At 46.2% G+C, this 23900-nt stretch overlaps 2 protein-coding genes across 3 annotated transcripts in view; both read left to right on the top strand.

The window, feature by feature from the left end:
- Positions 1-7583, top strand: part of Nwd2 (NACHT and WD repeat domain containing 2) — a 180044-nt gene extending 172461 nt beyond the window's left edge. For both annotated transcript variants that reach the window (XM_004656109.2, XM_045130253.1), the window contains one exon: positions 2316-7583. In XM_004656109.2, coding sequence (XP_004656166.2) covers positions 2316-6248 — 3933 coding nt within the window. In that variant the 3' untranslated portion in view covers positions 6249-7583. The remainder of the gene's footprint in view (positions 1-2315) is intronic.
- Positions 7584-11595: 4012 nt separating this feature from the next.
- The window catches only part of C11H4orf19 (chromosome 11 C4orf19 homolog), a 114758-nt gene continuing 102453 nt past the window's right edge, over positions 11596-23900 (top strand). Inside the window, exon 1 of the mRNA XM_004656110.2 lies at positions 11596-11613. The gene's annotated coding sequence lies outside the window, so the exon portion shown is untranslated. The remainder of the gene's footprint in view (positions 11614-23900) is intronic.

Raw genomic sequence — 23900 nt, 5'->3', positions numbered from 1 at the left:
TTTATTTTTTTTAAAGTTAGGCTCCTAGATGCTCTGGTCACAAAACCATTCTCAGTTTGGTCAGTAGTACATCCAATCTCCAGTAATGACTGACCTTTTGCTTACACATTTCTCTCCTTCATCTGAAGCCTACCATAATCAAGGCAATGGGCACTTGGCCATCTTCTGTGTCCACATAGCAGGTCTTCCTCTCCTTTCCTAATGTCAACCACAGGTTGCTCCTGTCAGGTTGCAGTGTGGAAGATATGGGAAATGTAAAGGGGCCGGAAAGGTCGGATGTAACTGCCTCTGTTGTGAACTGAGGTCTAACCTCTGCTCTGAGCAAATGTTCAAAGACGCCTTGAATCTCTTTGCAGACCATCCCATGGTTTCCTCAAGCTACTTCTCTTCGTGAACCTCCCATCCTGTCCCCAGTGACCGTCTCCCACCCTGTATCCGCTGACCATCTCCCACCCTGTATCCACTGACCGTCTCCCACCCTGTATCCACTGGCCATCTCCCAGTCTTGATCTTCTGAGTCTCCTGAACATCCCTTCTCCTTTGGGAAGATACTGCTTCAATTCACAGGAATTTGGCTATATAACACCTTTCCCCTTGCTGTCCTAGAGTTGACTAGCTGACTCTCAGCAGCAATTTTCCATGTCTTATCTATCACCTTGTGTCTCTCATTGGTGGGGGTTACACACAGACGTTTCCTGTTTGTCTCCAGTGTCACCCAGTGTATTCTATGGACACCAGTTCATGATGGCAGAGCCATACTTCACTGACAACACAAGGGTGGCCGCCTGTGCTGGGTGGTGGGGAAGATGCACACAAGTGCCATGAGCAGTCCACGCAGGGTCAGCCTGTGCCTCGGCTCTGACTAGCCGCCAGTGGACAGTTGGTGGATGGTTATGTTATCTGCCTTGCAACCAGCTTCCAACAACACTGAGCAATAAAGTGTATTTTACATGGTAAAAGTATTTTATGTGGTAGCTTCCTATGATACTCTAATTTTTTTGAAACTCTAATCTTTATTCCTTAAACTTAATTATATAGAAGAGCCAAAATTCACAAACTTCCTAATGTATAAAGTAATCTTTCCTTGTCTGTGGAATACCCTTGGTAAGTTCCTAGGATGAGTGCAAGGCTCTTTCTCCCTAAAATACTCTTTTTAAAAATTTTTATTTATTTATTTATTTGAGAGCAACAGACAGAGAGAGGAAGAGGCAGATATATATAGAGAGAGAATGGGCATGCCAGGGCCTCCAGCCTCTACAAATGAACTCCAGACGCATGCGCCCCCTTGTGCGTCTGGCTAACGTAGGTCCTGGGGAATCAAGCCTCGAACCAGTGTCCTCAGCCTTCACAGGCAAGCACTTAACCGCTAAGCCATCTCTTCAGCCCCCCTAAAATACTCCTGATTGATCTCCACTCAACCCTGATTTTTCAGACATAAAAATACTAAATTCAGCAGTCCCCTAAATATGTTATCTCCTCAGTTCCACAGTTAAGGGAAGGAAGGAAGGTATGAAGGAAGTGAGTGGAGAGAGGAAAAGTAGGAAAGGAAGGAGGAAGGGGAATAAGATGGGAGGCAAGAAGAGCGAGAAAGTAATAGCAGAGCACACAGCATGTGAGTCAGCTGTGGTTTCTAATCTGATTTTGTCTGTGGTGACCACCTGACTTGAATCGTCATTTATCTAAGCTGAGCCACAGTTTCCTCTTCCAGTAGATGAGACTATAATCCCGTCTGCCCTGCAGGGCCATAATATGAAATGATGACTACCTGCTTACGTAGTAAACCAGCGACATAGGTTTTTAATGACAAAAATATTCTCATAATGATGAGCTTATAGCATCCCTATATAGATATATATCACCATATATAATATTATATGGTCTCAATTACTGGAAATATTTAACTCAATATAATGTTTAAATCAATATTTAATTCAGTCATTAAATGAACATTAAGCACTGCCCATAAGTGTGCCAGAAAATGGGGGTTTGGACATGAAAAAGAGACCATACTAGATACTTGGACTTATAGGTTTATGGAATCTTCCGTATTTTTAGAACACAAGCAAATGTTGCCTGATGATTGACTTGGACTATAATCACTACCTCAGTACTTGTGGGTCTCACTAGTAGGGTTTTGTGACAACTCTTTGGCCTTCCCAGGTGGTATTTGCATTTTTGTTGTTGTTGTTGTTGTTGTTTTGGTTCAGGATACTTTCTGCGCAGCAGGTGTTACTCTGAGTTCTGGAGGAAGGAACTTCAGTTGGCCAGGACTATGTAAATGCACATTACTGTTCTAAACTCTACTTCTGCTCTAGGCTTATGGCTGGCTACATGAAGACACAGGACCAGAGTCTGACCCCGTCGTCGTGGTGAGATTTCTAGGGACAACAGACGTGAGCACTGACCTGAGGCCTCTCCTCCTGAGTGTTTGTGAACAACTGGCAGTCAACTACCGGTGCCTGGTTCAAAGCTACCCGAAGAAGATCCATGACCTCCGAGACTTGTTCATCAACCTCTTGAATGAGTCTTCATTGCAGAGACCCCTGGTGATAATACTGGACGCCCTGGAGCAGCTCTCAGAGAATGACGACGCCAGGAAGCTCTGGTGGCTCCCAGCTCACCTGCCCCGCTTCGTCCGGATCGTCCTCTCCACACTGCCCAACAAACACGGGATCCTGCAGAAACTACGGTGCCTTATCCACGAAGAAAACAGCTACATCGAGCTCATTCCCCGGGACAGGAAGATGTGTAGTCAGGTCCTCAAACACCAGCTGCTGCGTGTCAAAAGGAAGGTCACATCGGGCCAGCAGATCTATGTCAACAATGCATTCTCCAAGTGCACACTGCCCATGTTTGTGAACCTGACTTTCAGGGAGGTGAGACACTGGCGATCTCACAAGGATGTTGATGAATCCTCCCTCTGCGTCACCGTTCATGAGAGTATAGAGCAGCTCTTCTGGTCCTTGGAAAAGAAGTGTGGTCAGAAACTGGTTTCGAGGGCTCTGGGTTATATCACCATGGCCAAAATGGGTTTGAGTGAGATGGAGCTGGAGGACGTGTTAGCCCTGGACAACAGTGTTATGAATGAGCTCAATGAGAGCACCCGGCCCAACAATCCCCTACGAGTACCTTACCTGTACATTGCAAGGCTCAAGGAGGGCCTCAGCGGCTACTTAATAGAAAGACATGTGAAGAACATCACGCTGCTGGTCTGGGCTAACAGGCACCTGCAGCTCATAGCCCAGAAGCTATACCTGCAGGAGGACAGCAACCTGCGTGAAATGCACACCATCCTGGCTGATTATTTCCTGGGGGTGTGGTCAGGCGGCAGGAGGAAAGCTTTCTGCCTCGAAGACCCCTATTTGAACGGCTGCCTCGACTTGGAGAACAGAAGCCTGCTGGAGGAAGAAAAGCACTTCATGGAGCAGGCTTCCTTCGACAGACAGGCTCCCGATCAGCCCTGGGTGTTCCAGTGCAACCCCCTGGAGCCTGATATCTTTTTTGTCAATCATAGGAAGATGTGTGAGCTTTTGTACCACCTGACACGCTGTGGGAAAACCGACGACCTGCTGTACGGCATCATCATGAACTTCAGCTGGCTTTACACCATGATCAAGATCGGCCAGTTTGACAAAGTGCTAACAGACATCGAGCTGGCTTACAGCTACTCACAAGAGAAGGAGCTGAAGTTCCTGGCCAGCACCCTCCGCAGCATCAGAAACAAGCTCACTGCGTTCCCGGGATCCCTCTCTGCAGAGCTTCAGCAAAGGCTGCTGCCTGTCGTAAGCTCCCTGCCCAAACTCAGACACCTTCTCCTAGAATGCGACAAAGACGGGCCCAAATACTGCTCCATCGTCCCGTTGCATTCGTCCATGGATGTGACCTACAGCCCCGAGCGTCTCCCTTTATCGTCCAGTCACCTGCATGTCACAGAGATTCTGCCTACCTGTAACCCCAGCACGGTCCTCACAGCTTTAGAAAACGGTTCCATCAGCACATGGGATGTGGAGACTCGCCAGTTACTCAGGCAGATCACGACAGCCCAGTCTGTCATTCTGGGCATGAAGCTTACCAGCGACGAAAAGTACCTTGTGGTTGCTACAACAAATAACACCTTGTTGATTTATGACAACGTCAACTCCTGCCTCCTGTCTGAAGTAGAAATCAAAGGTACAAAGCACGGAAGTGGGTCCCCCTACATCAATGGATTTACACTGTCTGTCAACCATGCCCTCGCCTGGCTGGAGGCCAGCAAAGATGTCACTGTCATAGATCTGCTCTATGGGTGGCCCCTTTACCAGTTCCACTGCTGGTATGAAGTGACCTGTGTCCAGTGCTCTCTGGACGGGGTGTACGCTTTCTGCGGGCAATATCTGAACACCACCACCATTTTCCACTTAGGCAGCGGAGAGAAGCTGTGTACGGTGACATCGGAATTTTCAGGTGGCTTTGTGAAGTTCCTTCTCACCTTGGACACGGCTCAAGAGATGGTGATGGTTGACAGTGAAGGAAGCCTCTCTGTTTGGAATACAGAGGATGTTTCCAACCCCCAACTGACAGATGACTTTGACTGCCGGAGAGAAGACAGCGAGGTGGTCAGCATCGAGCTTTCAGAGGACCAAAGTGCCGTTCTGATCTGTAAAGCTCTCAGCATCGAGCTCTTAGACACCGGCATGTGGAAGGTGGCCGAAAAGTTCAGAGCCAAGCATAACGAGCGCTTTATATCGGCCGTGCTGTCCAAGAATGGAGACTGCATCATCGCCACCATGGAGAACACCCCGGCCGTGTTTTTCTGGAGGCGAGATACGGGTCAGTGCATGGCCAGCTTACAGGAAATCTCGGGTACTATAGTGAAGTTGGTGAAATCTAGTCACCACAACATGCTGCTATCTTTATCAACCAGTGGTGTCCTTTCCATCTGGGACATAGATATAATCACAGCTATGTCCAACATAGATAAGACTGGGAAACCCATCCAAAGCCTGGTGCTGCCGGCTAGAGGGGAGATCATCTACTCCCTCGATGGCTCCAATTGCGTGCACAAGTGGAACTTCGGCAGCGGGTTCATCGAGGCCGTTTTCAAACACGAAGGAATAGTGGAGCACTGCGTGTTAACATCCGCTGGAGACATAATGGTGACATCGGACGACAAAAGCAGCCAGTATGTTTGGCACACCAGCAGCGGGGAAAACCTTTTCCGAATTAATGGGCAGAGAATATCTCAGCTGCTGATTACACACAATGACCAGTTTGTGGTCTCCCTCTGTGAGGAAAATGCCTCAAGGGTTTGGAGACTGGCCACGGGCCACAGAGTCTGCAACATCCTGACCACTTTGCAAAATGCCTTCATTACCTCCGCCAATACCTTCGTGGTGGGAATGACTAAAAGCAAAGTGTTGGCAGTCAGCCTCTGGACAGGAAGCATCACCAAGAAATTTTGCTGTGAGGATGGGACCACCATTGTGAATTTTAAATTGATCCCTGACTGTCCTGACATTGTTGTGTTTATCACATCGGCTGAGACTGTGAACATCTGGAGTCTGACGGATGAAGTGATCTGTCGGCGTGTGCAGCTTCCCAACAACTTCCTGAAAACCCTGGAAGATTTTGAAATTTCTCCCAATGGAAAGCTAGGCATCATATCTCGTGGGGATGAGAATATCAATGTGCTTGATTTACACAGTGGCAAATTACGGGTAGTTCATGCGTCTGGAGTCATCTGGAGGCAAAGGCTGTCTCGAGATGGTCGCTACCTGGTATACATCTGCTTTCGAAATGGGGAGGAAGAAGAGGAGAATGATGCCATATCCAGCCTGATTGTCATGAGACTGGCCGATGGCAAAAATATCGGTGCTTGTTCCCTTTACAAAACCCCAACTTTTCTTGCCCTCTCTCAAAGACACCTGAACATCATTGTTGGTTTTGATGATGGAAGTATAGGGATATACACGGTGGTGGACCGTGTAGATGCTGCACTGAAAATTAAAATTGCCACTTCGAACAGCAGACAGATTTTCAACAATGCCACACAGACAGCCAGGCCAAAGTCCAACAGTTACTCCTTTAAAGTGTCTGTGGATTGCTTATGGAGAGAGTCCACTGAGGTCTTCGCAAGAGACAGCCCCATCACCGTGAGTGACTCCTCAGAATCCAATGAAGCCACACCCTCCAAGAAACACAACTCTTGTTATGACCGGGTGTGCGCAGCCCTAGAACCCAGGGGCCACAGCTATTCACCGGATAACTGATACAGCGTTTACCTGCTCCACAGAAATACATGTCCCACGTGCTACGGGAAAATCAGTGTGTCTTCTACAACATAAGTGATAACCTTCTCATTTCTTCAGACAGGAACATGCTGGAATTCATGATTTACAAACATGCCCACGAAATGAAACAGAAATGTGAGACTGGTTCTGGTTGTATCACCTTTCTGTCAAAGTGTATCAGGAAGGTAGAGGATTTCTAGAAGTGTTATTTAATGGCTAGTTCACCTGGAAGAGAGAGAGTAAACATTTTAAAATATCTGTGTGATGAGAAGCAGCATAATTCACTACACTGGTCTGGATGAGAGAGGCTAGAGTTATCCGTAGACCATTATCTTACAAAAACCAGTAAAACCCATGATGGGAAAGAGCTGTTTGACTCCAAGTGACTGTGTGATAAGCAAAATGCAGCCTTAATCTCTCTTTTCATGTTTTGATCCTGACAACTGTGTAAACCTAGTCTGCAGAAGAGCAGTGTGAAGGTGCAAAATCATGTAATAAAAATGCCCAGATGTAGCCCCAGTTTCTCTAGCAACACAGCATGAACTGTGAGACCATGAACAGACTGGGGCAGGAGCTCACTCGCTATCATAGGGTTACTGATCATGCAAAGTCAGTCTTTATTAAAATACAGTGGCAACAATTGCATGTAAAGGTTTCTGTATAAAGGAATATATACATATACATCTATATATGTATATGTATATAGATATGATTTTTTAAACTCTTTCCTGTGTTACAAATGAACCCATTTAATAAGAAACCACAATCTTTTGCATACCTTTTTTCCAAATGTATATTTGTGCTGAGTGTAAAGAAGAAATACAGAAAGGGCATTACAAATGTGGTCAAAACACCTGTTCATTTCTACCACTGTAGTCACAAACAATCTGTCCTATTTAGTCAGTTGTCTGGAAACCCAAGTTGTTTTCTAAAGGCCTGCAGTAGCTCGTAATAGAAAGCAAGCTCTTTTACCATGCCCTCTCTGAAAACTGATAACATTGCCTTACTCTCATTCCTCCTCTCTCCTGTGTCAAATGCAGATACATGACCAAATACTCTGGGGCAAACTGAATATGCCTGTCTGTGTGCTCAAATATTCCATAACTCTTAAGGGTGTCCCAAGGTTCTTACCTAGCACCCCTGTTTGTATCACTTTCTTACTTCTCCACGCTGTCTGTCTGCTTCCTTATCCGTTTCATTTCTGGACTGAGGACTCTTCTGAGCCACTTAGAGTCTTACCTGTTTCAGAGAGGAAGCTTTGAAATGGTATATTAAAAAAAAAAAAAAAACCTACTTCACCTATTTGAAAGAAAATATTATATGTCAGAAGGTGGAAGTAATTTTTCTCCATATCCTCCATGCAGCATGCCCTTGGATAACTTTTCAGAAGGATTGGTAGTGGTAGTTTGGTTTGATTTTCTTTGAAAATAGCAGTGACTTAAATAAGAACAGTAAATAAGGGATTGACTTTTGGTCCAGCTTTGCCATGAACCATCTTATAGTCATAGCCAAGCCTTTAACCTCACCAGTGTATTGTTTTGTGGATTATAAAATAAAAGTAGTGATAGGTTCTGCTGTAGTCCTGGTGGGGATGCTCAGGAGTAAGATGAACGCAACAACATCCCGTCTGTTGACCCGGTAGGAAAATGACAGTGGTCTAACCCATGTTCAAAGGTATGATTCAGATCTCAACGCCTCACTCCATGGTGAAATACTTTTTATTAGCGTGTTTCTCCTAGTTTCAATACCAGCCATGAAGTGGGAGCTCAGAGAGGGCTGAAAGCCACATACTGATCACCTGGAGTGGATTACTAGCTCTACAGGAGTTTAGCTCTACAGTCAACACATTCTTATGCCTGCCATTGTCAGTGGCACCTCCACAGCATACATTTCTAAGAACAACACTCCTAGCTGGATTAAATGTAGTATGTGAATGTTCTATGTAAAAGCCCATAGAGTATAACAAGTGACTTGAATGATTCTTTTCCTAACTTGTTTGCAACTGATAGCTCATATTGAATGTTTTTATGTAAACTTTGTATTGTTGGGAACAATTACCCAATCAGAGATTTATATTTTCATAAATGTTACATTTAGTTAAATTTTGTTACAGAGTTGTTACACTAGAAAATTATTTCAGTCTTCAAACAATGTACAGTCTTGTGTATGTATTGTTTGTATGAATAAAAAAGATAAACCACTTAGGCTTGTGGGTTGTTGAATTTCTTCCCCAGCCTGTAACAGAAGCAGAGACCTTGAATAGTGATAATTGTCCATGGTCACCGAGTGCTTATAAGAAGTCCACGAGGCATTGTTGCTGGAGTTCACGGGCATGGTCTACAGCAGCCCTGTGAGGCAGGGACATGGATAGTGAGGAAGCCAGAAAGAATGGGCCAGAGAGAAGAGTTGAGCAGGGTTCCAATGTACCATTCATGTCTTACAAGTTGCCCAAAGTACATGAAAGTGCAGAGTTCAGTAACCATAGGCACCTTAGTGACAATGACATCAAAGATACTAAGGTGCAGATGAGAAATGGAGCTGGCTTCTTGAGGATCAATGGGAATTACTACAAAAATGGCTAAGGTTTGTGTGTTTGTTTTCAGGTATACAGAAAGAAGTGATGAATCCATTCAACAAAGATTTATCTCATCATGGATTTTTATCAGGAGCACAAATGTAAACCAAATAGCTTGTTCCTTCTAGAACTTCACCCTAACCAGAAGACAGAGAGGAAATGAGTTCCCTGTGTGCGTGTTCAAGGACAATTCCCCCTAGAGCTGGGGACAAAGCAAGGAAGAGAGTGGCCACAGAGTAGTCCCATTCACAAATTCCCTGGGGAAGACAGCAAGACCAAGGAAAACCTTCCCAGACGCTTTTTGTAAACATCACAGATCACAGATCTGAGAATCCCTTCATATACCCTTCCCCAAAAATGTGCAAACAAGGCAGCATTGGCGAGCTTAACTGATGTCTAGGCAATTAAATCTTATATCTAGTCACAGGAAACAAGTATTCCCAAGGAAACTTAAAATTAAGGGGTCAAAAATGCGAAAAAAAAAAAAAGTAGCCTGGAGGAAGAGCTCAGTGGTTAAGGTGCTTGTCTGCAAAGCCTAAGGACCTGGGTTCAATTCCCCAGTACCCACATAAAACAGATGCACAAAGTGGCACATGTGTCTGGAGTTGCTTGCAGTGGCTGGAGGCCCTGGGCATGCTCTCCCTCCCCCTTCTCTGGCTCTCTCTGCTTGCAAATAAATAAATAAATATACTAAGAGCATTATTAATCTCATCTATATATGGCAGACACTAACCTCTGTTAAAAGTTTGTTTCCATAAAAAGCTATTCAATTATCCATGCTGAGGAATTATTTCATTTTGGATTTCCATTAGAATAGTTAGGTTGAAGATTAACCTCTTTTCTTTTCTTTCTTTTTTTTTTCTCTTTGGTTCTTAGAAAAAATGTGGAGAAGTTGATCATCAATATTTGCATAAAAGCATTTCCTAATGACAGAGTTTGTTACTTGAATCTCCTTTTCTTTCCAACAGTCACAAACACTGCATACTTATTTATCTAGGCTCTTAGGATATTCACTAGAATCTGAAAATTAATTCTGCATGATTTCTGTCCTGAATCCCACAACCGAAAAGAGATAATCATTAGACATAAGACTTATTTTTTAAATTAAAAAATTTTAATTAATTTTTAAAAATTAACAAAAAATGAAAGGCAGTTGCTGGGAATTGAAGGGGATGGACCATAGGAGGAGATACTGGAGCTTGGAAGGTACTTACATGCCAATGTAGTGCATTTCAGAAAAGGAGACTGCATAAGCGAAAACATTTGAAGCAGGTTTTGGATGACTTCAAATGCTATGCTTGGACTTCATACTTTATTAAGTATTCAGTAGCATGGTCGCGGGTGGTGGGGTAGTGAAGGGGAATGGCCCATATTCTGGGATGAATGTCTCAGACAAGCGCTTTGTCAGATAGACTAGAGATGGAAAGACCAGAACCTGGGAGATCTGTAAAGACTGTGGCAGTGACCAAAGGTACGAAGAATGGAACCTTTCTTTGCAATCAGTGGCAGTGAAGATGCTGAGAGAAGAAGCTATTTAGGGTCATTTTGGAGCTTAATGGGGACAGATGGGAGGTGAAGAGGGAAAACTGAGCTAATTCCAAGTTCCAGCCTAAATTAAATGCATGATAGAATTATGGTGGAAAGTGGATAGGAAACGAAAGTGAGAAAATCACAACGTAAGTTTGGGCTTAGAGAGTTAAGACTTCCAGGCAGGCAATTGGACTCAGCATTCATGACACCGAGAACTCTAAACAGTTTTCTGACTGCAATGCCTTTATGGTGAGGTGATGTTTTTGTTGTTACAACGTAAGCTGATGCCATAATCCAGTATTTTCGATTTCACAAATTTGGAGCAATATTGACAAATCTGCTCACGAATCAATATATATATATGCCTGAGAAAAGACAGGAGAAGTTGTATCTTTACCAAATTCAGCCAGTTGGTGACATGACCAGTGTATAAAGCACACTCAAAAACCCAAAACAAACTACTAAGTCCCTTTTTTTTTAATCAGAATGACCTCACTGATAAACGGACCACTAAACAGTGGACACTATACATCAGGCTAGCAGTTATTTATAGGAAATGCCATACGGCATAATTGCCCTCACAAATCTAGTATTTTAAAGTGCACGGAGGGCTGGAGAGATGGCCCAGCGGTTAAAGTGCGCTTGCCTGTAAAGCCTAACAACTCGGGGGGGGGGGGGCGATTCCCAAGTACCCACATAAAGCCAGATGCACAAAGTGGTGCATGCGTCTGGAGTTCTTTGCAGTGTCTGGAGGTCCTGGCGTGCCCATTCCTCACCCAATAAAATATTTAAACTGCACAGCACTCAGAAGGTCCAGAAACTTTGATCTCCTCCCACTGGATGTGACAAATGTTTGGGAGTGCAGCTGGAACCTCTGGGCAGGCACAGTGTAAAACCTAGGGCCGTGGATCCACCTTTGGACGCTGCATCCCTATTTCTTATCCAAACTCTCAAGCATCCCTTAGGGCGCAGAGAAGCGAGACCGCTAGATGGCGCCCTTGCTTCGCTCATTTTCGTAGCAATCGGGAGCGCAGGTGAAAAGAACTTTCAGGATCAAGCAACCAATCCTCCTCCCCTCGCAGTTGGCAAAGGAATCGCCACATTTCCTGCAGCTCGGGGGGATGCGCGTGGTAACCAACGCCCCCAACATTCCCCCCCCGCCCCACTCCCCCCCAAAAGGCCAGCCACCTCGGGCCACCCAAGCAGGCGACACGCCCCAGGAATGCCACCAGAGCGAGGGTTTGTAAAGCTTTATTTCCCAAGGGGTGTGCATTTGCATTTGAGTCCAGAGTCCCGGGAAGTTTCCCGCCCCCCTTCGCCCCGTTCCCTTCCTGCTGCGTCTTAGAAAGAAAAGCTAGGCGCCGAGGTGTCCCCGCGACCTTGGGCGGCGGGAGTGAAGGCCGGGCGGGCGCGCTCGGGGTAGGGTGGGGGTGGTGGTGCCTCCCGCCCGCCTGCCCGCCCACGGGGAGCCGGACCGGGGCGCGCAGGTAAAGGGTTACCCCGGGCCCGGGAGGGGGTTCGCCCGCCGCCGGCCCACGTGACGCTCGGGCCCAATGACCGCGCCCCGGCCCCGGCCCCGATCCCGGCCCGGGTCCCGGCCTCTGCAGCGAGCGCGGCGGGCTCCCGGCGGCGCTGCCCCGCTCGCCTTTCCCCGCGCGCCGCCCCGCGGGCGCAGCCATGGGCACCGCGACCCCCGCGCCGCCGCCGCGCGCGCCCAGGTAAGGCGGGCTCCGGGGACGCCCCCTCGCCCCTAGCTCCCCCGAGAGGGAGTCACCTGGAGGGCACAAGGGGTTGAAAGGGGGCTGCAGGGGTGGGGGGAGATGATAACGTGCCACAGGCGATACGTAGTTGGATGACTTGGGAGGAAGGAAAAAAAAATGCATGAAATTCAACAGAAAGAGACAAGAGGGGGGGTGTCTTGCAATGTTTCCAAACTAAGTCGTTTGTGAAGCTGGGCGTCGAATGGGCTGCATGAGACGGGTTTGCTTTTAAGTCTCCCCACCCCCACCTCCTCCACCGCCCGTTGAGTGAACTTTTCCACGGCACCTGCGAACTTGGATTTGGGCACAGAGTGCTCGAGATGCGCCCTCATTTCGGTGTCGCCGTTCTCCGCGTGCGAGCTCGGGGCGTTTGGGGATAAAAAAAAAAATGTTTCCGCTCGACCGCCGCCACTGTTTCTCCGCAGTGTCCTTGGGTTCCTCTGGATTCGTCCCCATGGGGTGCTGGAGCCCTGGGTCGCCACCGTCGAGGGTGAGGGGAATGGTGGGCTGGCATCGCTGGGCAGTGCCTGGCACAGAGCGGTGGGCGCCAGGGGCAAACAGTTAAAAACGGTCTCCCGTCGTTAAAACATTTAATACGTATCTCCCAGGTCGATCGCCTGAGTTTCACTGGCCTGGTCAGCTCTGATGAAGTGAGATTTTTCATAAAAACACCGAGGAAAAGTTTTTCCCAGTAATATGAAGCAGATTGCAATGTTTTATTTTCCCCCAGCACGGCAATTTGTCCTGAGAGCAAAACAAAAATCAACGTCTCTCCGGTGACAGAGCATTTACAATCTTTCCATCGTGGTGTACGCATTTGCACGATGGTTTTAGACAAAATAGATAGTCTAGGAGGTGGTTGAAGGGGAAGGGGAGGGACATTTTCTTCCTCTCACTATTTCTGGGCTTGTGAGTGTCCTGTGTGGCTGCAAATGAGCTATTGTAAGGAACAAGAGGGGGAGAAAAAGAGATTTGAAGATAGTGAATTCTTTATTTTATTTTTTTTAAGATAGTGAATTCTTTATTTTCTGGGAGGTTTTCTTCTAGATAATCTTCCATCTAATACGATTTTAAGAAGTGTATGTTAAAAACCCTCCTTCTAAATGCCAGTGCCTTTGAAACACCCTTCTGTCAAATCCCGCAGATAAGTGAAACAGAAATTTGAAACCCTAGAGGTGAAGCAGAGTCCTGGGTTAGTTGTGTTTTTCTGAAGTGTAAAAGCTCTTTAAGGAGCAGCAGCTTTGAGCCTCGCTGAGGAGAAACAGCAGACGTGGACACAGGAAGGGGACATGTGTCTTGCTTCTCCTTGCCCCCCCCCCACTGAACACACACTGTTCATCCTTGGATCATGCTCTTTAAACTTATTCCGCAAATATGTTCCACCTGGCCCCAGGAACTCATTGTCAATATTTCTAAAGATTGATATTTAATGATGTCTAAAAATAAAAATGACTAATCTCAGCTATGGTCCAAAGAATCTGCACACATCTGGAATACAAAGCCAAACAAAAACTAAGCATTTGCTAAGATCCTAAAAATGGAATGATTCCCCAACTCCCCAGGGAGCGCCTCCCTGAGCCAGAGGTGGTAGGTTCACTAGGCTCTGGGCAGAAGGCATTCTTGGGCCAAGGCAGAGCAGGTGTCCCGAGGCACACCAGAGCCTGTCAACTAATTCTTGGAAAAGACTCCAGTTTCCTAATAACTGAACGGCCACTTCCCAGGAGCTGGTTTCCTCTCTCTAGACTGTGTTTCTCATTCTCCTGGTTACCCAGTTTCCCAGTAACACGGGACCTTGGGCTTTGGAGGGCTCTTGGATAAAGAGTACCTACCTCCTGCTTGCTGTCTGTTTGTCCTTCCTGAATTGATTATTACATTGATTATCTGGTTGCAGACAGAGCTAGGGAGGACAGGCTCGGAGTGTTCACTGCCTGCAGGTCAGATGGACCGGGACATGGTCTTTCCAAAGGGCCAGCTTTCACCGTGGAACGAGGCTGGCCCTTGGTTAAATAAAGCCTTTCTTCATCTGATTAGTCCGAGTGTGACTGAAGAGAATAAACTGAAAATCGACTCCCTCATTTTCTGACATTTTTTCCACCTGTGACTATCACAGTCCCACATCACTTGGATTTTCAATTTCCAAGGATGGTAGCCCATCAAAATGATCCCATCCTAAAATATACTTAAAATATTAGCCTGATGAGTGTGTTATGAGGCAGACAGTTAAAATCGCTTAGCATACAGAATTGGTGTTGTGGGAGATCTTCTTCCATGGGCTGCTGAGCAGCAATGGCTTCTGTTAACAGGAGTTTGTCTTCAATTTTACCATGAGCATTGAACTCTAACATTCCAAAATCAAATCAGCCCTGGCTTGGCCTTAGAAACTGCAGGTGTGGAGAGCCAGTAACACGAGGCAGTCTGCAAGGAGCTGGGCACACAGGCCCTGTCTTGGGGGTCTAGTCTTGGGAGGCATCTTTGAAGGAGTTGATGCAGAGCTCATCTCTGTTCTCTAGGTTTACTCCGACCACAAGGAGGAGGGTGAAATGGAGAAAACACCAACAAGGCCGAAGGCAGCTGCCTCAGTTCCATGTGAGATAGAAGGGAGAAGCGAATCCATTTTACAAAGATGTTATGTCATTTAGTCTGAGCTATAAGAAATGATGAGTGACCCCAGTCTTTGATGTTAACTTACACAACATTTCAAAATATATTTTCTTTTCCAGGTTGGTAAACATAAACCACATGTCACTGCAGTGCCCCTCCTCTGTGAAGTTTAGTTACTTTGGAGTCCCACATAGTTTATTTCTGTCGCAGAAAAAAAAAAGTTTTTTGTTTTTGTTTTTTAATGAGCCAATTACAGCCACATGTTCAACAGCCTATTGCTGCTCAGTGTCAACTTTGGAGGATTAAGGCAAAGTTCAGATATATTGCTGAGCTCATGCATACATTCTCCAAGGTACCTTAAATTTCTCAGGGAGTAAAAATACCCTGACTTTTTGATTGTTTAGCATGAATTAAGTGGACAGACAATAAATAGCCTTGTGCCTTCCTTCCCCAAAAGTTGACTAAACCATGGCCTGCTGTGTGTCATAAAGACTGACTATATCTACAGAACACGGCTGTAAGAGACCCATAATGCCTAGAGTCGCCCTAGTAACTGACCCACCGCTGAGCGCAATGTGTATTTCTACACTTCAATTATTTTTTTAATTTACTGTCCCTGAGCTCCAGAGTAGATCATTCTTTTGAAATTTCTTCTAAATCTGGTGTGAATTCCCTACATTTGAGAACTCTACCTGCAATAAGTGCAATAAGTGTAGCAAAGATTTGATTCTTTAACATAAAAACTATAAAACTGTCTTCCCCCTTATTTAACGGTCAGATGGCCAGCACCCTCGGTTCTCCAGGACATTCCCTGCAACAAATGAACATACTTGAGGCCAGACGTGGTGGCGCATGCCTTTAATCCCAGCACTTGGGAGGCAAAAGTAGGAGGATCCCAGTGAGTTTGAGGGCACCCTGAGACTACAGAGTGAATTCCAGGTCAGCCTGAGCTAGAGTGAGACCCTACCTCAAAAAAAGAAAAGGAGGGCTGGAGAGATGGCTTAAACGCTTGCCTGTGAAGCCTAAGGACCCCGGTTCAAGGCTCGATTCCCCAGGACCCATGTTCGCCAGATGCGCAAGGGGACACACGCATTTGGAGTTCATTTGCAGTGGCTGGAAGCCCTGGCGCGCCCATTCTCTCTCTATCTGCGTCTCTCTGTCCCTCTCTGTCTCTCAAATAAATAAAAATGAACAAAAAGAATTAAAAAAAAAAAAAAGAAAGAAAAGGACATACTTGACCTTCACCTGTAGATCCTTGTCATTACAAGACGTGATTTCCCTGCTGATTTCTGATGAGTGCCCTGCAAGGTGACCCACCTGCAGTCAGGGTTCAGCTGTGTCATGTGAGGGAAGTGCTCCAGTCACAACCCGCTGTAGGGGGTAAGGCAACATAGCGAGGTGTGTCTGTGACTAAACCCTGTGCCTCTAAAAATGTACCTAGATTGGGTTCAGATTTGTATTTTTGCAAGTAAATGCTGCATTTTGGGAAAATGCACCGTCAATTGTTTGAATTTTTTAATTTTCTAAATTTATTTATTTATCTTGGTTTTTCGACATAGGGTCTCGCTCTAGCCCAGGCTGACCTGGAATCCACTTGGCAGTCTCAAGGTGGCCTTGAACTCACAGCGATCCTCCTGCCTCTGCCTCCCAAGTGCTGGGATTAAAGGCATGTGCTACCAAGCCTGGCCTTGTTTGAGTCTTTTAAAACATATATTTAATATATATAATATATACAGGATATAAACATTTATGTATATTTATACATAAATATATATATATTTATTTATTTGTGAGCAAAGAGAGGGGTACACCAGGGCTCCTGCTGCAAATGAAGTCCAGATGTATACGCCCTGTTGTGCATCTGACTTTATGTGAGTACTGGGGACTCAAACCCAGGCCAGCAGGCTTTGCGAGCAAACACCTTTAACTGCTGAGCCATCTTACCAGCCCCCCTTAGGAACCTTAAAAGCTACTTTCTCTAGCCACCTTAATTTACAGATGAGGAAATTAATTCCAAGAATTTTAAATGATAGTTCATAGGCTTGCCCATTTAGAAAAACTACTGGGACCAGTCTTAGTCACAATCCTTTGTTTAGTCTTCTTCTTGCCACTGACTAAAAATTATACATTTTAGTAGTATGGAAAATTCATTTTCTATTAAGTACCTTTACCCTATAGTATGGTTGTCTCTGTGTGTTGAGAACTTGCCTATATATAAGTACTAGTTTAGGGCTGCAGTTTAACAGATGACCCAACATTAGCGAACACGTATGTGTTTGTAACAAACATAATGACCTAAAATAACCACTATTTATTTAGCTTATGGTTCTGTGGGTCAGCAGTCTGGGCTAGGCTCAACTGGATGAGTAACTGGTCTCATCCAGGCTTCTCCGTGCATCTGTGGTCACCAAGGTGGCTCTGCCGCTGAGTATTAGCTGGCTGTCCCCTGAGTCACCTAGAGAGCAGCTGTGTCCCTTGGTTCACAGGCTGGGGCTGGTTCAGGCTGTCTGTAGTTGCAGGGGTGGGGGGAGTGAAAGCCGGGCCCCTTGAGACCTAGGCTCACACTGACACAAGTCACTCAGGAAGCCAGCTTCCGTTCAGAGAGTGCAGACCTCGCCTCTTGATGGGAAAAGAAAGTGGCTTGGATTCAGGGAAAGGTGCCTCATCGTAGCTGCTGTTGAGGTCTAGCGCATCTGCTCCTCACTGCCCACAGCTCATCTAAACTTCCAGGGCTAGGGTGTGAGGAAGACGACCTACTTTACAGGTAAGGCAGCTGAGAAGCAGACATGCTAGCTGGGGTTAGACAGGGAATGCAGTTGGTGAGGGGCAGAACCAGCCTTGGGTCTGAAGCCTGGCTCCAAGCCTCCAGCAGCACTGCCTCTGCAGCGAGCTGAGCGAGGACCATGTTCGGTAGTGCCGCGTGGCGCACGGTGCTGCACGGAAAAGCTTTACAAATGTTTACGTGCCGAAAGAAGTAAAATCGGATATGACTGTTCCCTCAAAGAACATATGGTTTGACTTATGTACGCCTATGTGCATACACATTGTTGAAGCAATAAAACTCGGTGGAATGAGAAATAAGATGCCTGGATTATCAGAGAAGTTTAGTCAAGAACAACGAGGATGAATGAGTTCAGGGGAGCGAAGGGAAAGACTTGAAAAGAATCGTGTCTAATATCTCAGAAGTTCATCGCGTCATTTGTTCACAACTGCATATGGAAATCATTTGCCATAGGTCACATGGCTGATGGCTGATAAAGATGGCACTTGAACCCAAGTCTATGTGCCTCTGAACCCCCCCAGAGCTCTCCCCCAGCCAGAGTCTGTAGCTTTTGCTGCCCAGAATAGGGTCTGTGGGCCAGCAGCCTAGTGGTGGATCACCTAGGCGCTTGTTGGAAATACAGAGTCGAGCCCACCTCCGTCTGCTGAGACAATCTGTGTTGAACAGGCCCCCCAGGTGATAAGAAGCCCTGCGCCAAAAGGAGCTTGGGATGGATGAATCACATCAACATAGGCAGAGGAGGTAGAAAGAAGCCTCTGTAGGCAGGAGCGGGATCCAGAGTGGAGGCTTTGAGACTGAAGTGAGCGTGCACGTTTCTGAATGTAATTGGAGGGACTCCCACGGCACAGGGGAGGAATGTGAGGCTGCTGGAGTCTGTGGATCCTGAAGAAGCCTGCTCTTTAGGAAGGTCATGGGCAACCCAGAGGATGGCTTGGGGACAGCAGACCCTGGGCACAGAGACCCCAGCTGGGAAGTTTCACTATCTAGGCATGAGGAGAGCTCAGACTAAGATGGAGAACATGCAGGAGATGGTTATCACCCAGAGCATCTCAAAGCACATCCCAAGTACTTGATACCAGACTGGATTGTAAGAGGAGCGAGAGGAAGGAGAGATGGTGGTTCTGGGCTGCTGAGCTCTGGGTTGTTTGCCAGCCTCCAAATGGGGATGCTGGCTTTGCATTCTTTTATTTTTTTTATTATTATTTTTTTTAAGATTTGTTTTTAGCCAGACATGGGGGCACATACCTTTGATCCCAGCATTTGAGAAGCAGAGGTAGGAATGATCACCATGAGTTTGAGGCCACCCTGAGACTCCATAGTGAATTACAGGTCAGCCTGGGCTAGAATGAGACCCTACGTCAAAAAACCAAAAAAAAAAAAAAAAAAGATTTATTGTTATTTATTAGAGACATAGAGAGGGAGAAAGAGAATAGGTGAATAGGTGCAGGGCCTCCAGCCACTGCAAACAAACTCCAGACACATGTACCGCCACGTGCATCTGGCTTATGTGGGACCTGGAGAATTGAACCTGGGTCCTTAGATTTCGCAGGTAAATGCCTTAACTGCTAAGCCATCTCTCCAGTCCCTGGCTTTGTGTTCTTTACTACCATGAAAGGGCACCTTTTGGTAGTGGTGAGTGAGTCAGTCTGTTTGAAGGCAGCTTGATGTGATTAGCTATCAAATGGATCCAAAGGCTTATGTCATCAAGGCTCAGTCCCCAGCTGAAGAGTTTGTAACTGAACGGGCTCTTTGGAGGTGGAGCTTAGTTGGAGGAAGGAAGTAGAGTATGGAGAACAAGCCTCTGAAGGGTCTGTCTTGGTCCCAGACCCCTCCTCTTGTACTTTCTGCTTCTTCGCTCACTATCGGGTGAGAAGCTTTCTCCTGCCTTAAAGCAGTGGAGCCAGCCGGCCTCTTTCCACCATGAGCCAAAGCAAATTTTCTTTCCTTGGGCGTTTTGTCACAGTGATGAAAAACTGACTTGATGCTACTAACAGCTGTTCCCATTCTCCGACAGTTTTCCAGCTGTTGCTATGAGCAAACCCTCCAAATGGAGGAGAGGCTTTTTGGTCAGAGTTCTCTCTGATGCAGCGGTTCTCTGCGTGTCTCGCAGCTTCTTAGAGCCTCCCAGTCACCCTGTGCCATCTGTAGGGTCGTTTTGTCCCTTGCACAGTTAAGGACACTGAGACTTGGAGATGCGTCTCAGGCAAGATTTGAATGCAGGTCTTCTGATGCTAAGCCCAAACTGACTGTGTCTATATAGGCACCCTGCAATCTTGGATGGAAGTTATCAAGCTGATTTGTTTTTGGCTTTGTGTGTGTGTGTGTCTGTTTCATATACATTATGCCAAAGAAAGATACTTGAGAATTGCTACTGGTAATTTTCAAGTAATTATTTTTTTAGTTATTTAATTTTTTTGAGAGAGAAAGAGGCAGAGAGAGAGAGAGAATGGGCACACCAGGACCTTCAGCTACTGCAAATGAACTCCAGACACATGTGCCACCTTGTGCATCTGGCTAACGTGAGTGCTGGAGAATCAAACCTGGGTCCTTTGGCTTTGCAGGCAAGTGCCTTAACTGCTAAGCCATCCCTCCAGCCCTCAAGTAACTATTTCATGGAAACTTGAAAATGCCTCATGAAAAGCTAATTTCCATTCCTACCTGATTTTCTTATTGAATTCATATGTTGATCCAATGGCCAATAAATAAATAAACACACTTTATACTTCAACTAATGTGAGCTACTTCCTAGCTCTTTCCTTTGATGAAAAAATTTTTAACTGTTTTATTTTATTTTATTTTTTAAATTCTAACAAATATTTATTTATTTATTACGGAGAGAGAATGAAAATGCCAGGACTTCCTGCCACTGCAAATGAACTCTGTGCATGTACCGCTTTGTGCATCTGTGTCTATGTGGGTACTGGGGAATTGAAAATGGACTGTCAGGTTTCACAAGCAAGTGCCTTTAATTGCTGATCCATCTCTCCAGCCCTGAAGATAATTTTTTGTTATTTATAAGTAAAATATTTATATAAATTATAATCTTGAATCCCCTCAACCTCAAGTGAATTTTTAAGTCTGGTTCTTAAATAACAGACACTAAAATCAGAGCTGAAAGAGGTCACTGGCCTAACCCCTCCTATGACGGAGAAGAAAGACAAGACCTTGAAGAGGTGAGGGAATGATTCAGGAACACGCCCCAAGCCTGGGGCTGGGCACCCAATCTTACCCCAGTCCTGTACCCTGATGAGCTCCTTCCGAGCAGTTCCTTCCCCGTGGTGGTATTTATCAGACACTGACAAGCAAGGTAGGGAAGCTGAAAGAACTCGCATTGCAAGTTAGGAAAACCAGAGGTTAAATCGGATGTGTTGGCTACCCAGCATGTCACAAAATTCATTTAATGCCATAGTCACTTCTAAAGAAAATCATAAAACAGAGATAATTGACTACTCAAGATTCGGTTCACAGAGTACAATTTATCACCAGTCTCCTTTCAACATGACATGACAAGTTTTAAGATCAGCGCTAGGGTTTGGTTTTGGTGAAGGGAGCCAAGCGTTCTTGGAGTGGATATAATAAAAACAGGCCCACCCCAGACCACTGGTGGAGGCCTGACTGCCAACCTTCAGGCCTCTCTCTCTCTCTCTCTCTCTCTCTCTCTCTCTGTGTGTGTGTGTGTGTGTGTGTGTGTGTGTGTATTGCACATTCCCTGCAGAGGGGACAGGCCATTGTTCCTACTGCCTGCCAGAGCTCAGACCTAAGCTGTGCGTCTGGAAACAGGAAGGTAGCGAAGTCATGGCTCACTGGAGTGGAGCGAGCTAGAAGGTTTTATGAATACCCTGCCTCCACTCCAGGATTTAATGGGGCAAAAGGAGTGTCACTTTTATGTAATCCAAAAGGAGAAAAAAAAAAAAAGAAAAAGTAGCTTTGGGAAGTGAAATTAATGAAATTTTACCCTTGGCAGCCAGTCGTCCTTTAGAATGAACTAGCCAACACAAAAGCACACAGCCAAGAGTGCGTGCACCAGTGGAGGGTGTGTGGGATGGGTCCCCAGAGGCAGATGTGACCAGGCAAGACTCATGTATGCCCAGAAATCAGCAATCGCCCCAGAGCTTGGTGGCCCCTGTGAGCAGTGGATTCCCCCTCACCCCCTAACTCTCTGCATGGGCATCTTCAACATGTGAGCCTCGGGAGAGAAACTAGGGACGCGGTTGTGTTTTCTTCGGGCGCTGGGCTTCTGGTTGACCGCACTGCGTGCGTGAGTCGCAGCGGGCGGCCGTGGCTGGCTGAGTGGGGCGTGGCAGTGCCAGGAGTCGCTGGGATGAGGGTTGGGCTGTCATCAGCTTTGAATCTTGGGGCTGACATTTTTTTTTAATGAGACCTCAGGAATTTCACCTAATTGTCCTGCGTTTCAGTCCCCTTATCTATAACACCTGGACCCTGACTACTTGCCCTAAGGCATGTCTTCCTAACTGTCAGTGCTGCATAAATATGACCTTCAGCCTCTTTGACCTCACTCCCCTGGAATGCAAAGTGAAAAGTTGGGACCAGAGCAGTATCTTTGGTGGCACCTAGGATGGAAGGAGAGAATGGGGAGGCGGGGAGTGTCTCAGCTCACCCCACCTTCACCTTTCATAAAGCCACACCACACAACAGCAGGACTTTTCAAGCTTGAACCCAAGGGAGTTTCCCTCTGAGCTTCTCACTGTATTTCCTTATTGTGAAATTTCCTACTTCAGTAGCTGGGGTGGGGAGGGGGAATCATTCTAAATGCTTCTTGACCATAAGTACACTTCAAGCACATGGAAAACTGGGGGTGACGCAGAATAATAGTTCCGTGTTTCACACCTGCGTGAGGTAGGAGGGTGCGGGCATTCATTCGTGTGAAGAGACACAGGGAAGAACAGGGAACCCGACAGGCTGCACTGGATGACCGGGAGGGACGAGAGCTCGGGAAGGCAACCACCTCTTGTGCGCCTTTCCATGAAGTTCCATTTGCAGTGTGTAAGACAGAGACCTGGACTCACTTTTGTATCATCTTCAGTTCTGAGTTCAGTTGGATGTTTTTTTAATTTTCTTTTCAGTTTTGTACTCAATCAAGTTGGTACCATCATTAGCCTCCTCCCTGACTGCCCCCTCTGCAGGGACCCTCCTTGTTGGGGAATATGGGGCGTGCACTGTGGGGCTAGCCATCAGTTATGGGTAGGAGGAAATGTATCTGTGTACCATAACCCAACGTGTGGCTCTGACAGTCTTTCCGCCCCCTCTTCTGAAAATTTCCCTGAGCCATGTTGAATTCACTTTTGGTCTGCTTCAGCAATGAGGTCTTGGGAGCCTCTGTCTCTCTGGATATCTGGTTTGGTAGGAGTTGATTATTCTCTATGTTGATCTCCTTCACCCTTGTGCTGGTACCAGGTTCGCCAAGAAAACAGCACTCTTGCATGTTTCCCCAATTATTCTTAGTTTCAACTGGGGCCCTTTTGAGGTATGATGGGGTGGTTCTGTCCTTAGGATCTGCGTCTGTCTGAAAAAGAGAAGCAGATTCTCCAGTGGAGAGTAAAGTTAGCACCAGATAAATGGAATAACCGTTTTGTTTTGTTTTGTTTTGTTTTGTTTTGTTTTGTTTTGTTTTGTTTTGTTTTAGAGAGATAATGTAATATGTGGAGGCCCTCTTGTAGCCCATGAATGGTGGGAGCTTGATAATGGAGAGCGGGCTCATTTTTGGATATGATTCTGACCCAGCTCTAGCTATGGGTTCCGTTCCACTGAGCAGATCAGGTAGACAAATCAAGAGCAGTTGGTTTCCCACCATGGGTGTGCGCCACTATTTCACTGTGTGAGCATCAAGTCAGGTTGTTTGCTGCTGAGTAGCTTAGACCATGAGTTGCCTGGACAGATATTGGTCATGTTCCCCCAGCTGCTCATCAGGCAGCTTCCGGCACTAGTCTGGGGACTGACTCTCTTCCAGCTTCCAGCCATGTCACTCCAGGTCACGTGCCAACAGCTTTAGTTGGATTTTAAAAATAATGTCATTTTGTTTCCACTGTGGAGGGTGCATTCCCAGTTGTTAAACATAATGCCATATAAAGTGGTTTGAGTCTTTTTTTTTTGGTTGGGTGGTTGGTTACTTTGTTATGAATGAGGAGTATACAGTCTAAATGATGTTTTTAATAAGCATCTATGGGGGCCAAGCCTTATGCTGGGTAGTGGAGCTATAAAGGTGAATGCAGTGGGCTGGACATAGCCTCGTAAAAGTCAGGGATCGATCCAGTAACTGTACAGACATATCTAGCACCACCTTCCAGAGTGGCCTGAGGGAAGAGAGCACAGGCCTTGTGAGGGCCACAGTGAGGGTATCTATAAAGAGGCAGGAGTGACTCCCC

The sequence above is a fragment of the Jaculus jaculus genome, chromosome 11 (genome assembly GCF_020740685.1).
Source record: "Jaculus jaculus isolate mJacJac1 chromosome 11, mJacJac1.mat.Y.cur, whole genome shotgun sequence".
Taxonomy (NCBI): domain Eukaryota; kingdom Metazoa; phylum Chordata; class Mammalia; order Rodentia; family Dipodidae; genus Jaculus; species Jaculus jaculus.
Note: the sequence above shows the minus strand (reverse complement) of the source record. Positions and strands in the feature narration are given on the sequence as shown.